At 43.1% G+C, this 13552-nt stretch overlaps 4 protein-coding genes across 4 annotated transcripts; 2 read left to right on the top strand and 2 right to left on the bottom strand.

Annotated features, from left to right (window-relative positions):
• Positions 1–4945: 4945 nt before the first annotated feature.
• PG986_008172 (uncharacterized protein) lies at positions 4946–6590 on the bottom strand (the record flags this gene model as incomplete). The annotated part of the gene is made up of 2 exons (XM_066844394.1): positions 4946–6039; positions 6092–6590. 2 exons carry the CDS (start codon positions 6588–6590, stop codon positions 4946–4948), a joined length of 1593 nt encoding a protein of 530 aa, XP_066700506.1.
• A 672-nt stretch (positions 6591–7262) lies between these two features.
• On the top strand, positions 7263–8653 carry PG986_008171 (uncharacterized protein; the record flags this gene model as incomplete). Its single annotated transcript, XM_066844393.1, has 3 exons — positions 7263–7301; positions 7355–7414; positions 7469–8653. The coding sequence occupies 3 exons, from the start codon at positions 7263–7265 to the stop codon at positions 8651–8653; spliced, it is 1284 nt and encodes a 427-aa protein (XP_066700505.1).
• Positions 8654–9077: 424 nt separating this feature from the next.
• Positions 9078–10765, top strand: PG986_008170 (uncharacterized protein; the record flags this gene model as incomplete). Its single annotated transcript, XM_066844392.1, has 4 exons — positions 9078–9234; positions 9394–9418; positions 9485–9555; positions 10451–10765. The coding sequence occupies exons 1-4, from the start codon at positions 9196–9198 to the stop codon at positions 10763–10765; spliced, it is 450 nt and encodes a 149-aa protein (XP_066700504.1). The 5' UTR covers positions 9078–9195.
• A 1430-nt stretch (positions 10766–12195) lies between these two features.
• PG986_008169 (uncharacterized protein) lies at positions 12196–13155 on the bottom strand (the record flags this gene model as incomplete). Its single annotated transcript, XM_066844391.1, has 3 exons — positions 12196–12739; positions 12792–12903; positions 12963–13155. 3 exons carry the CDS (start codon positions 13153–13155, stop codon positions 12196–12198), a joined length of 849 nt encoding a protein of 282 aa, XP_066700503.1.
• Between the last annotated feature and the right edge of the window lie 397 nt (positions 13156–13552).

The following is a 13552-nucleotide window of genomic DNA, read 5'->3' as shown; positions in this document are numbered from 1 at the left end:
AATCGAAAAAACCCTTAATAAAATAATTAAAGCAAAAATTTATACCAAGATTAATATCCGGTAAGCCTTTTATAAAATCCGCTTAAAGAAGGAAAACGAAAACTTAACGACTTTTTAAACCCGATATAGAGCGTATAAATATAAAGTCCTCTTATTCGGACTAATTAACGGACCATTTACTTTTTAAAAGTTTATTAACGACCTATTATAAGAATATCTCGATAACTTTTATTATACTTATATTAACGATATCTTTATTTATTCTAAAAATTTTCTTTAATACGAAAAATACGTAAAAAAGGTTCTTTAAAAACTATTAAAAGCCGGCCTTTAAGCCGACTTTAAAAAGTACGAATTTAATATAATAAAAATTAAATATTTCGGCTTTATTATTAAAACTAATAGCGTCGCTATAAACTTTAATAAGATTTCCGCGGTAAAAAATTAATCCTTATCGACGAATATAAAGGCGGTATAATTATTCCTCGAATTTTATAATTTTTATTGTAAATTCGTTAAAAACTATAATAAAATCGTTAAACCGTTAACGACGTTAACGAAATCGAACTAATTATAAATTTAAGAAACTGAGTAGTAAATTATTTTTAACGAATTAAAAAACGCTTTATTATACGCACTAATCTTTTCGTACTTCGACTACGAAAAAAAAACGAAGCTCGAGATCGACTCGTTCGATTATATTATTATTAGTATTTTTTCCTAGAAGTAAAACGATAAGGAATAATACTTAATCGGGTATTTCTCGGAATCCCTTTAAAAATTAAAGCTTAATTACCTTATTTACGATAAAGAATTATTCGTTATAATTCAAAGTTTATATTATTAACGCGTAAAATTAATCGAGTTTTAACGCTTTAAACCGTTTATTATTATTATTAATTATTACGCGCTTAAATATTTCGATACTAAATAATATTTTAACTCCCGATAAATCCGCTAAACCGAGATTTTAGTTTAATATAACTTTATTATTATTTACCGGCCCGAAAAAAATAATACCGTCGCGAACGCGTTATTTCGAAAAGCGAAGGAATTAAAAACTTTTAAAGCTAAAAAAAAAGACAAAAAAGTACTAGGCTATTTTTAAACGCTTAAGCCCACTATTAGGATTTAGTTTTAAGGCCGTTAATATTAAAATTATATTATTAAAGGATAATATCCCGCCCCCTAATTTATTAAAAATATCTCTCCTAAATACCTTACTCAACGTTAATTAATAATCGAAAAACTTTAAGGTTTTACGCGAAAAAACGCGTATAAATTACGAAAACTTTATATTAATTAATAAACTATTACTTTATAAAAAAAACTAACGGTTTTATTAAAAAATAACCTTCGAATAAAAATTATCGAGGATATTTATTACCGAATAATGACTGCTTACTTAGGAATAATTAAAACTAAAAAACTAATTTCTTAAGATTATTAATAACTAAAATTAATAAATAATTACAACGTATTCGTTATTAATTATATATATAAGCTAATTAAAATCTTACGCATAAAAATATTAAAGAAACTTTAACCACTCTCGGTGCTTAATTAATCGTAATAGGACATAATAATAAACTTTAAAATTATAAACCCCCCCGAATAAAAAAACGGGCTACGATATAATAATAACGATCGTCGACCGCTTAATAAAAACGCAGTTAAACCTTTCCTTGTAATAAAAATATAAACGCGAAAAAAGCCGCCTAGTTTTACTATTAAAAGCCGTTCCGAGTATTCGAATTACCACGAACCGTAATTAATAATAAAAACACCTAGTTCACGGCTTCCTTTATAAAAAAAATCTATTAAATATTAAACATTAAATAAACGTTCGCCTTTACGGTATATTACGATATAACCGGCTAAGTAGAAATTATAAATAAATATATAAACTAACGGCTACGACTATTTTTAACTTATTATTAAAATAATTAAATTAATACGTTACTCGCTTTAAACTACGCTTAGGCCACGATCTCGTATAACTCCCTTAGAGGAATATCCCCCTTCGAGGTAAAACGGGGTTTTAAGCCCTGAAGCTATTTCGATTAAAAAAAAAGAACTTAAAACTTAAAAAGACTTCCTCTTAATAAGAAATTAAGTCGAATTTAAGCCTAATAAAACGTATAAACCATTAAAAAATACGTTAAAACCGCGCGGCGAGCGATATTAGCCTCTTAAAAAAAATAAGGGAGTAAATAAATAAATACCGAAAAAAACCGAATTTCGACGTAGGCGACCGGGTTTATATTAAAAGGATCGCCGGCTTAAAAACGAATTAACCCGGCGATAAATTAACTTTCTTTTATATTTAATAATCCTTTCGTATTCTATTCCGCGATAACTATATTTACGAACTAAATATTTTTAACTTATAAAGAAATAAAACTTACTATATTAATTAACTCTTTAAAAACTTTAATAACCCGCTGCCCGGATAAGCTCCGGGGCGCCCGGTTAATAAAATCGTAAACCCTAACGAACTTAAAAGCCCGAAGTATAAAATATTTAAAATTATGGTATCCTAAACCTATTACTATAAATTATAATATAAAGCGAATTAGGTTAATTAAAAAAATAACGATACTTAATACTCGGCCTTTAATTTTAAAAATATTCCGGATAAATTAAAGGATTTCTATCGTTAAAACCCCGATAAAGCCGGCCCCCGATACGATTAACGTAATAAAAACTCGCGGCCGAGGAAAACCGCTTCGATAAAAATTACCTAAATAACGAGTTATTAGTATCGAAAAAATCCGCCGATTAATAAAGCGAAAAGCTAGATAAATTATAATAAAAAATCCCTATTTTAATTAAAAAACACCTTCGTTTAAATCCTTTTTAAAGCCGTCGAGGCGCCGCTTTTTTACAAAGGGGGGGTAATAATATAATACGTTAACCTATGCGCTAATTAATATAAAAACCCTATACTAGCCCCACTACCCTGTTATTAAAACCGATCTGCCGCATCGGCCTTAGCTCGATTTTCTCTTTCCTTTCCTTTTCGTCGCAAATTCCATTTATTTCAGGACCTATTTATAGCCCCGCTTTATAAAGACTTAATTACGTAACTTATTAAGTTTTAATAGTAATTATAAATATTAAAGTTAATTTATTTAATATACTTAATTAATAACGTTATATTTATAATATAATTACGCTATTAAGTCTTAATAAAAGGAGGTTATAAGTAGGTTTTAAAATAAATGGAATTTACGATAAAGAAGGAAAGGAAGAGAAAATTAAGCTAAGGCCGATACGGTAGGTCGGTTTTAATAATAAGGTAGTGGGGCTAGTGTAAAATCTCCACATTAACTAGCGCATAAGTTAACGCACTATATTATTAATACCTAGAAAATAATAGAAAAATAACACGATTTAATCTATAAATCGATTAATTAATAAAGTTTAAAGATTATTTACTACGTTTATTACGATTTATAAAAAGTTAATAAGTATTAAATAATTTAAGCTTTATAATTAAATAATCGCGAGGAAATTACTATTTTAATAAATATATAAAAAATCGACAACGTAATTAAAACATAGTATTATAAATTAAAGTATATTTTAAAAGAGTTTTATAATTTTTAAATTCGAATAGGTTATATTTATTTTAATTATAACACTATACTCGTTAATATTAATAATATAGAATTATATTAATTTAAAGTATATAAATATAATAGTTTTTTAATTACTTTAAGTCTTTAACTTTATAATACTCTTTTAATAAAAACACTTTTTAAGCGAACTTTTTTATAATAAACTTTATTAAAAACTATTTTAAAAATAAACTTTTAAGTAAAAAAGTAAATATAAAGGCTTTTATTTATATTAATATATATATATTAACGTATATATATATAAGCACGTATTTATTAAAATTTAATAACCTTTAAGTCGTTAATATAAAAGCCCTTAAAAAGGACTTATAGAATAGTAGGCGTTTTATACTATAACTACACTAAAATTAATAAAAAAAAAACATTTCCCCTCTAAGATTAACGCATTAACCTCCTTAGTCTAATATAGAGTAGCCTAAGCGCTGTTTTCTACACAAAAACGTAAAATGCACATACTGCAATATGCGCATACTGCGTTACGCAAAACGCATTCGTACATCGCTAGCCGCCGCAGTCTGCTTCGCTAGTCCCCGTCCTAAAGAGATGCTGGCATATGTACTATGTGAACTGCCAAGTTCTCATATTGATAGAGCTTTAACCTCAACAAGAACTCGAGGCCCGTTCGGCACGGCGGCTACCCGTCCTGCCAAGCCGTCACTGCAAGATTGCATCCACTTCCAGTTACACACAGATGAGCATAAGCCGATCTAGTGACGGTAACAAGACTACGCCCCGAACGAAAGGGATGTGATCTGTGCTCGTCTATGGCCACGAGATGAGTTGAAACGATGTTTCTTTCCTATACGGGGCAAGCCGGCGCCTATCTGCCGCAGAGTGTGTTCGATGTGCCTGCAAATTTTGTTTGGGGATCCGACCATGGTGTCGATACTCCGGAGCTCGGCCAGCAGGCTCTGGCAATGCGGAACAGTTGGTCGACCGACGTTCAAACACTAGGCAGACATGGCCTTCGGAACTAGAGATGCTTCCCACAGTTTGTTTACGGCTTAAATGCTATTGTCAAGACGAGGCTCCTCGTCAGAAAGTGGAACTCAACTCGGAGCTTTGTATTGTTTTCAGACTACAAACTCACCTCTCTAGAAGCTAGGTTCCTAATTTGGCTATGTAATGGATGTGTGTTGACCTGAACGTATGTATACTATATCGGCCGACTGCGCCACCAGACAAAGACGCTCCGCGACTCTAGGATAGCAAATGAAATGCTCCCTATAACAGATGCCGTTCTACTAAGCAAACGTGCCAGGCTCTAGAGGGCAAGTATCGTATGGCCTGAGTCGTATCATTCAGTCTTCGTCATCGCTACCCCTAACAACGACATCTTTGGTTTCCTCGTGCAGAACATCGCCCAAGCCGCTACTCTCTTGCATGATCTTCCTCGCGTCTTCTTCGTCGACATCCATATCTTCCATAATCAAGCGGACAGCCAACTCTGGAACGAGGACAGACTGTACGTATCCCGTGTATGTCCTAGCAGCAACCAAGTGATCCTCGATGGCGCGTTTCCGTACAGTGTCCGAGAAAGAGTGCAAGATGAAATCCGTCATTAGCCGCAGCCCCCGCGGTCCGTAGTATCCTGGCGTAAGGCTCTCATCAGTCTTGAGCAACGTCCTACCCTTCCCGGTTTCAACCTTGTTGCTAAGTAGAGAAGCGAAGTGTGATGACCTCTTGCCCTCCAAAACACCTTTAATGAAATCCTTGTGTTCCGTGAAGCGGGCTTCAAGCCCATCCCAATCGACTTCGGGGTATCTGTTGGTCTTCCGGGTTTCCTCGGCCTCTCTGCGCTTATGTGACAGACAGAATGTGGTTTGCTGCCTAATGGTCATCCTGCCACGGTTGGTGTACCTTTTCAGTAGCTCGGAGTCCACTGTCTGGCCACACATCGGGCAATGCGCGATGAGTGAAGACTGTTGTCGATCGATGGTTCCAAGTAAATCATCGTCGCTGCTAAGGTCTGACTTCAGCCCCTCATCTAATAATCCATCGTCCATGAAACCTAGCTGCTGAGTACTGAGAACTTCGGTTCCTTCCATTGTATCCGCTATCGAGTCAAGTCCTTCAAGTTGGGGGACCTTGAACGCAGGCCGTTTGCGAAGCTTCTCTGCTTCGACTTTGGAGGTGTTGGCCTCATTGCGGCCTTTTGGCGCCATCACATCATCCGAGTCCGAATTGATTCCATCGGAGTCATCAGCCGCGGGTGGCTTTCTAAATGAAGGTCGCTGCTTTGGCTTGGGTTTGGAGGAAGCTTTGGCAAGACTCGAAGATGGAGACTCTATGGTGTGCGTAATCAACTTGGGCCTTGATGGAACCGCCTTCTCAGGGGAGGCACTGGGAGATTCGGAAAGGCTAGGCCTTTGAAACTCGGCCCTTTTAGACGATTCTATTATGGCGTTAGTTATATCGTGCTTTAAGAGGCAACTCATGCAACAGACCTTGCGGTGCCGACGAGTTTGGCGCCGAGTTCTGCGACGACCGTCGAGAGCTTTTTCCAAATGTCTTATTGGGTTTGTAATTCTTCACAAATCCAGACTGGTCTTCGAAGTGCTTCCCCTCAGTCTTTTCTGTGGATGTTCTTGGGCGCCCGGCAAGTTTCGGTGCCCGGATGTGTGCCCTCCCTCTGGCCCCGTGTGTTGCAGATACAGCGGTTCTAGCCCGTACATTTCTTTGCACGCCAGGCTCAGAGGATCGACTTCGCTTCCTCTCCTGAAAGTTGGTCTTTTTCATTTCATTCTTCCTCGGCGGGCTGTCGTCTGAATCCGAACCTTGGCACTTAATCTTCGGCGCCGCTTCCGACTCATCATCGCTGGATAGTGGTGGAGCAGTAATATCTTCTATGTCTTCCACGTCCTCCACCTTGGGCTCTGGGTTTTCGTTGAATTTCGAGAGTAAAGACTTCTCGACGTCCCTAGTAAGTCCGACTCGTCGGCTCATGGTAGCGGCCACCGAGATGAAGGGAAGTCCGGAATCACAGCACTAATCCATCAAGATGAACTCATCCAGGCAATCAGAAACCAGCTTTGGCAGCTAAAGCGTGCAGTGATCTATGCAAGACAGTTGGAAAAATGCGGGCGAACGACATGTGAGATTCAAGTTGGAAGGAAGGACCGATGAAGAGGAGGAAGTCCAGATAACGGAGGAAGGTACGCAATTGACCAAATTCAACTCCACAGCTTCCTCCGAAATTGACATCAATGATCAACTGGGAATTCCAATGCCGTATATTCCGCTGTGCAGGTATTGGTCGAGGTCCAGTCAGGTTCAAACAATCGGATTGATATGTTGTAGTGTATGCAAAGTATGTACTTACAGATGATATAAGCGGGAGGTTTATTGGCACTGCAAGTGCAGCGCGCGACGCGACAGGGCCTCTAGCGGGAAACTCCGTGCTCTGGCAACCCCCAATCATCATCCCTGCAACCCGACATTGAGTTCCTGGCGTTTGCTAGTCATCGCCAACGCCAACATCAACAAACTGAGTTGGAGGCACCCAAGTCAAAGACCAGCTGCCTCTCACCCACACTGCGGTAGCGCATACGTCTCATCTGCCCCTACGTATCGCATTTGGGCTCGAACAAATACACAACTTGGTGCCGATATATCGCAATGGCCCTCAATCGCAAATACTCTGCCCTTCCGGATCTAGTGAGTTAGCAACATTCGGCTCGCCCCTGAATCAAGCGACTGACGAGCTTCAGGACACTGCTCCGGACATTTACGAAACGCCAGAGCTCACAGACGACAATTCTACTGTCCCGGTAGGTTGCAGCAGAAATATAAGCACGTCATTGCTTTATTCTAAATCATCCTAGACAGCTACAGGACGCTCCCATTCCGACGAGGAGTTTGACGATGATGATGACGATACGGATGGCATCTCTCGCTCGCGCCTTCGCATAGATCAAGCTCGGTCACGATTCTTGCCCGCACGAGTCGATGCCCGCGACGTGGACTTCTCAGACCGCCTAAACACCAAACGGAAATCCTACAAAACCTCCAGCCGCCGCCAGAAGGTCCTTGAAGATGGTACACAGCAGATTGGCGATCTGAGCGACGAAGACGAGAGCGAAGACCTGGAACGAAAGCTCGCGCGGCTCAAGCGCGAAATTGAGGAAGCCAAAGAAGAGTACAGCAAACAGCAGCAGGAGCAATCAAGTGGCGATGGGGACGTACAAGAGGAAGACTTGGCTTCTCTGAGTCGAGCTTTGGATGAGATGTCTACAGCGCCTACGAAAAGAACCACTCCAACGGCCGTGCCCGCAACAACAAAACCAGCGGAGACGGCTTCGGAAGCCATGTCCAGCGCCAACGGAGCTACTTACACCGTTACTTACGCGCCCGACTACGAGCAAAGCCATGCGCTGGCCAAGGCGGCGGACTTTGATCGACGTCTCGTCCTCCTGGAGAAGGCCATTGGCATTGCTTCGTCTGCTTTGCCTGACGCCGAAGACAGTCGCATGCCGCGTGCTATAATGCCGACTCTGGACACACTGCAGAAGCAGATCTTCACATTGTCAGAGGCGTCGACTACTTCTCTCGATAGCATCAGCAGACGGGTCCGAACCCTTTCATTGGATGCCGAGCAACTGGCCAAGAATAGAAAAGCAGCAAAGGATGCTCAAGAAGCACTTGTGTCCCCAGGAGGTGGTCCTGCCGAGCCCTTGGAATCCGACAGCTCGGAGCAGACGGCCAAAGTCAATGCACTGTACGGCACTCTGCCTACAATCGAGAGCCTCAGCCCGCTCCTGCCGCCTCTTTTAGATAGACTGCGGTCGCTCCGTGCCATTCACGCGGACGCCGCGGTGGCAAGCGAAACGCTTGAGCGTATTGAGACCTCGCAGGGCGAAATGGCCTCGGAAATCCAGCAATGGAGAAGTGGGCTTGAGAAGATTGAGGGTGCTATGCGGGAAGGCGATGGCGCTATGGAGTCTAACATGAAGGTGGTGGAGGGCTGGGTGAAGGATCTAGAAGCGAAGATGGCCAAGTTATCGTCGTAATTGGTTGGCTTTTCGGCCTGGCTGCATTGAAGCTGCTACAGAGAATGAATGCCTGATACCCTCAATTTTAACTAAATAATGAATTAATCCATTTCACGATGCCGACAAGAATGTGATCACAATGTCCTCTTTTTGCATTGCAGGCCCAATAGGCATTATTGAAGCAAGAAAGGTTGCATTTGATGCTGGATCAGTTCAGCTGATAGATCTCTTGGTCATACCTGATAGCATCCAATCCAATGGCTAGTGAACCTTTTACCTTGCCGATGACTAACCTTGCCTAGGATACTTTAGGTGCAAGTGCCCTCCAGCTGGCTGACATTCAGAAAGGTGGGGCTGCTGGATTTGGTATTTCCAATTGGCAGTAAATTTTTTGGTGGGCGAAAAATTACCCTTTCCCAAGTGCGACCCCGGTCAGTGAAGTCCCTCCATACCATACTACCGACTTTGACATAATTCCACGACTACACTCCTCGTCGACGACATCCATATCCCACCGATCCTCCCAGACTCAGAACAGACCTGCTGTCCAAATCGCAAAAATGGATGCCTCTTCCAAGCAACCCGTCAAGCTCGTCAAGGTAAGCGCCCATTCTGTCCTCGGCCGACCGCACATCGAAACTGCGAAAATCCGCACCATCGCACACACAACTAGATGGAATTTTGGACCTGCCCAAACCGTCGCATTCAACCACCACCAAAACCACGGAATCTTGCTAACGATGGCCTCTTTCATTTAGGTGACCCGAGTCCTCGGCCGTACCGGTACGAATCGAACCCCCGCGGAAAATTGCAGCGACGTGGACGATCGGAATTACTAAAATGCAATAGGTTCTCGTGGTGGTGTCACCCAGGTCCGTGTTGAGTTCATGGACGACCAGACCCGAAGCATTATCCGTAACGTATGTACCCCTCGTTATACCTGGTATTTCTTTTGAGCGCCTGACTAACTTATTTTTCTCCTTATAGGTCAAGGGACCCGGTATGAATATTCCTACGAGCAGATCTCGAACTGCGCACCAAAAGTACCAAGCGAGAGCGATACTGACCAAATGACTCTGTAGTTCGTGAGAACGACATCCTGTGCCTGCTCGAATCCGAGCGTGAGGCTCGCAGACTCCGATAAGCAAGGAAAATCGGTGGTTGGGGACAATGGGCGTCTGAGAAGGATCTGTTCTAGTAGGCTTCGGAAAAGTCTGTCCCATCATTGCAGTATGGTACTGCATTTTTGCGCATCACTTTTGGTAGGGCGTCATCTGGCTCTAGGGGCATTCTGAAGACAAAAATCAGACAACATTCACGCGACGAATCCGACGATTACGTGAAACGCCACCCTTCTCGATTTATTGCATGTGCAAGGACGGGCTGGGTCCAGCAATGGCAGCCTCGACTGCTGCTAGCAGGCTCGAGTGAGCTACGGTATCGCAATGGGTCATTCCTAGGTTGCCATATCAAAAAATCACGATAAGTCACAGCAAATCGGTGCAATCTTTGTGTGTCACGTGTTTGCGGATCTCCGGCCGAGCTTGAAAAGAACTTTTTCTGTCCCAAATTCTTCTACTCAACTTCTCCAACTTCACTTCACTCCAACCATCAAACAGCTCTGGACAACAATTGGTAAGTCAAACAATTTCCTCGCCATCTCTTCAACGTTGTTATGATGCATAAAAATAGCATGTATTACCTGACTACCTGATGTAATATTTTATCACCAAGATCTCTGACAAACAACCCCTCCAACACCATTTTTGTTGATATACAAATATTGGAACTCAAGCTAACTGTTCCAAAGTCTAGTCACCTGTCCCTGCTCTTGTATTCGATATGGTTCCCAAACCGCCAAAGGGACATTTCAATGTTCTCTACTTTGCCAGTGCAAGCTCCTTCACTTCCATGGAGAGCGAATATTTGCCAGCACCCCTCCCTCTGCGTAAACTTTTCGAGACCTTGGAAGAGAAGCACCAAGGCATCAACGCCAAGATTCTCGACTCCTGCCTTGTGACTGTAAACCTGAATTACGTCGACATACCCAAGAAGGACGACGATTCCGACCAGGTGACCATAGAAGAAGGCGACGAGGTGGCTATCATTCCTCCTGTTAGTTCTGGATGACTATCACCGAGTTTGCCGGATCATAGGCTATCAATATCATTTATTTCCTGGCAATCAACATTTCTCGTGGTCCATATCGTGACGTCTTGGTTTTCGTCGAGCTTGTCCATTCCTCTTACGGTTCCTGGTTTGGCTGCATGGCGAACACTTGTCACGCGATTGCGTTTGCTCTGCAGTAGCAGTTGTACTTGAGGCCAGCCAAAGAAGTCATGCTCCAAAAGCTTCCCACCGGCCTCATCAAAGAACTGTCTAGTTTCTGGACACAGACGCCGGCCTCTGGATGACGCATACGTGGCCGATTTGCATAACCTTGTTCAAAACGCGCTCATTGCTGAACACATGTGCTCGACAAGGACTATGAGTCGGCACAGCTTGTACTGTGGAAGGCGGTTTGCGATTGAATTGGCATGGACTCCTGCAGCAGATACTTGTACCCGCATCCTTGAAAGCGCAAATGGGTGCTGTACAATGTGGTGGATGTCCAATGCAGGTACAACGGTTCGCGTTCGGCGTTGCGGGGTCTCTGATACACTCAAAGATTGGCTGGGTTTAAAGGAAGCTTTGGAGTACAATGTCGACTTTAGAGATTTCAGAGCTACCAGGTACCATGTAGCAGCCGTGACAAGTAAAGGTCATTTGCGATATCAACGCCTAGTCTAGACCAACTCTTCTCGCCGGCCATTGCCCATCAGGGAGCCTGGGGAGCCTCATGAGGTGGGTATTGTTAAGACTAGAATATGACAATCTGAGGAGCTGAATGCAAATCGCGAAGACCACATCACTTATTAAAAGGAAAGTTGTACCTGTGATTGAGAATACAAATGATCTACTCACCGAGACGTGAGTTCGTTGTATCTCACCACAAAGATATAAGCTCCAAAGAGCTGTATTACGCATACTCCCAATCTTCGACAGGTAGGTGCTTTTCGGCTGTGATGTCTTTGAGATTGAGTAAGTATTGTTGGTGGAAACCCGTATCCAGATCATGAATTGTCGCGACATACAGAGCACAAGGAGCCCTCGAAACGGGATCAAGTAGCTTGATTTTCATCTCAGTATTATTTTGAGCTTCTATCTGTCTAGTCGTGTGCCCTGCTTCTATTCATCCGGGAAGAACAGAGGTCAGTTTGCGAACGATCGTAGCATCTTTGCAACGAGCACTCGAGCAAATTGCAACTTGTTTGCCTGGTTCTTTGCTATAAAAAACAGGAGCCGGTCGAGGTGACTGCGCACGTCGTACAAAAGGTATGGCAGCTGCGGTCAGGAGCATGAATCTAGAGTAAATCTTTATGCTTTTCTTTGAGCACGTTGCTTTGCAAGCACCAGATCTTCTTCTCCTTGCCCCTCAACTTAAAGCGATCCAAATATCCAGACATGCGATGTTTTATCTTGAAAATTTCGTTTTTATTCAACGGGTCTCATGAAAAGATTTAAGATGTATTGCCCAGCTGCATCAAGCGATCGCCAGCCCTGTGGTTGGCGTACTCGTAAGCCTTAGACCCGGCAGGGAATGTCCCGTTAGCCGCCCACAAGTCAATCATGGGCTGCATAGGCTCCAACTCTTGCGGCTTAAGCATATCAAGAGCGCAAGCTGTCAGGACAAAGTGGGAGAAACAGCTGTTGAGCTGCTTCTCGAGGTTGAGGTGATAGAAGGGATCAATGAAGTGAGCCCAGTAAAGGTGAGCATAAACCCGGAACATCTGTCTAAAGATAGTCTGGCAGACATCGACGAAGTTTTCCGGGAAGCCACTTCGCTTGCCAACCCAATCCCGTTCACCAGGGTTAGTCAGCTGCGATAATGGCGTAGTAGTGATGGAGGGGTTGTGTGCAAAGGAGACGCCGCTGACATCCGTGGGGAAGATGTTGGTATCATCGATTTTCCCCGAGATCCAACGTTGCATAAGCGTGATATACTCATAGGCGGGGAGCTCAACGGGTTCCCGCTCCTTGTTGAGCCAAGTAAATGAATGGTTTCTACAAACGTCAGCAACTGGGGTATAGTCTAGGGGAGTTCTTCATGACATACGCGCCGGCAGACATCCGAGGGCATGTCTTAGCATTGCAAATAGTGCTGCCGTCTTCCTCCTTCTCATGAATAACTCGCACGAAATTCCAAAGATTTCTGTAGTGCTCGACGACTATATCAGGGTTGTTGGTAACGGGCTCTTCGAATCAGTCAAACGCCAGAAAGACTTACCTTGGTGAGCAATCCATTCCCCCTGGTCGACGGTCTTGGGGCGTGCACTCAGTGTCATAAAGTTGCCTTTGACAATGTGCTTCGCGTAACCAGGATTCAGCCACAAGGGCAGAGGGCGAGGCAGATGGTATGCGCTCAAGACATCATCGCCACCCGCGCCGTTGGAGCCCACTGTGCTGTTATCCATGCCCATTGCTAAGGACGGTGAGCTTTGGAGTGGAGGAATCTTGGGTGCTAGACTGGTGGAAGACTGGCTGCTTTGAGGAGTGGTGACGGGAGAGATGGGTTGACCGCTGTTGCTGGAAACGGAACTCTTCTGACCTGAACCTGATGGAGCCTTCGAAGTCCCCCTGAAGCGGGCGTTACTGAGGCGGGAATGTCAGTATGGTGACTTGGGCGTTGCTACCGAAGTGGCCTGTCGAAAGCACGTAGCAAGTTGGTAGCCTTGTCACTTGACGTGCATGCGATGGAGTGTTGCTATAACAACACCTTGGAGCAGCAGAAGAAGAAGGGGAAAAAGGCAGCTGACGACCTAGTCTAGACTATGCCCCTTGTGCGATTTTGACTCGGGCAGCCTGTTGGCGCCAATG

The sequence above is a fragment of the Apiospora aurea genome (genome assembly GCF_038362705.1).
Source record: "Apiospora aurea strain CBS 24483 chromosome Unknown utg000005l_segment0_segment0, whole genome shotgun sequence".
In the NCBI taxonomy this organism is placed as follows: domain Eukaryota; kingdom Fungi; phylum Ascomycota; class Sordariomycetes; order Amphisphaeriales; family Apiosporaceae; genus Apiospora; species Apiospora aurea.
This window is presented reverse-complemented; position numbering and strand designations above follow the sequence as displayed.